The sequence below is a fragment of the Austrofundulus limnaeus genome, unplaced genomic scaffold (assembly GCF_001266775.1).
Source record: "Austrofundulus limnaeus strain Quisiro unplaced genomic scaffold, Austrofundulus_limnaeus-1.0 Scaffold61, whole genome shotgun sequence".
NCBI classification, from domain to species: Eukaryota; Metazoa; Chordata; class Actinopteri; order Cyprinodontiformes; family Rivulidae; genus Austrofundulus; species Austrofundulus limnaeus.
Genome location: NW_013952463.1, coordinates 1,797,259 through 1,798,693, shown reverse-complemented (window position 1 = coordinate 1,798,693; position 1,435 = coordinate 1,797,259). Strand labels below are relative to the sequence as shown.

Here is a 1,435-nt window from a genome sequence, read left to right as displayed (position 1 = left end):
GGAGCAAAGAGAGCGCAAGAAGAAGAGAGAGACAGGGAGACAACACTAACTGGGTAGCTATGGAGATAGTAGGTTTTCCTGGTTGCTTTCTTTGACAGGTGTCGAGTGGGATAATAAAATAAAAAGTACCAAGAACAGCCTCCAAGATGTACGGCAAGGGGAAAGGAGCTGTGGTCCCCTCGGATAGCCAGGCGAGAGAAAAGTAAGTAAATTATTATGGCAGTGAATGTCACAACAGAAAAGATAATAAGTATGCTACTTCTTTGCTAACTGATGGGAAAGCGCTTCAGAGTCGCGCGCGAGTTTTATTTTATTATTTAAACACACCGGGTGATAAAAGTTGGGCTAGTTTTGTTGTGTTTTACCACTTTTTTTGTGTGTRTTCTCTTTGCATCCTCACAACTTGTACTGACGCACAGACACAAGCATAGCTGCTGTAAGTTAGCTAAAAGCAGTTAGCTGCCGCTTTTCACCACTTTGTTGTGTTTCTGGTTTCTCCCTTGACTCGGCGGCGAGTTCTGCTCACTAAAACTTTGCACCGTTTTATTTTTTATTAACTTTATTTAACTGGGTGTTGTTAAGCGTGTTTCAGTCGCCTCGCCTCCATCGTGTGGAACAATGCGTTTTAGGGGCTTTGTGTGCTGTGGCTGTGCTTTTGTGTTGCTCCGCTTTTAGCAGCCGGTAAAACAAAACAAAGCAAAACTAAATAAAAAGGAAACTGCTGTGATTTTGTTTTAAAGGGAGAGTTTTGTTACAAACTATCGTTTTTCTCGCGTGTCTGAACGGACTGCTTTGTGTCCAGGCGTGTGGCTCTCCCTAACTTTTAGCTCCAAGCGCCCCACTTCTCCAAGCACATCAGCCCCAGAATAGGTGCTTATCAGCGGGCTGGTTTGCTGGAGAACCTGCCCCACTTCCTCCAGCCTCTTTTGTCTGCATGCCTCCGACTCTTTGCCTGTTGTTCTCTCAACACGGGTTACTGACACCAATTTACAGAGCATACTAAACTGAGTGTTAATTTTCATAAACATCTGGGCATTAGCAGCCAAAGTACTSATGAGTGAGCTCCCTCTGATGAGCACAACTTGACTCATCCTGCTCAGGAGGTGTTCAACTTTGTTGACTTTAACTTAAAGTCGTACAGCTCTCCATCCCCTCACCTTGTCTGCATCCAGATCAACAGGCGCGTGTCCCCTCACGCCTCCATTATTCTGCAAACTTTCTCCCTTTTTCCCCCCATGCATCTTCTCTCCTCAGATGTCTCGCTTCATCTCACCTGCTGCTCCTCATCCCTTTGGCTTCGGCGTTGAATTATTGAGACAGACTGAAGCAGCTGCTCTCAGCTTTTGCGTCAGAGTTGAGAGAGGAGGAGGAAAAGGAGACATGGTGGGAGCAGACTCATATATGTTTAAGGAGGATGGATGGATGGGTGGGTGGG

The 1,435-nt window shown here is 45.8% G+C and overlaps 1 protein-coding gene across 3 annotated transcripts in view; it reads left to right on the top strand.

The window, feature by feature from the left end:
- The window catches only part of zgc:110158 (single-stranded DNA-binding protein 3), a gene marked incomplete in the record, with an annotated part of 65,032 nt that continues 63,597 nt past the window's right edge, over positions 1 to 1,435 (top strand). For all 3 annotated transcript variants that reach the window (XM_014009782.1, XM_014009781.1, XM_014009780.1), the window contains 1 exon segment: positions 1 to 202. In XM_014009782.1, coding sequence (XP_013865236.1) covers positions 147 to 202 — 56 coding nt within the window.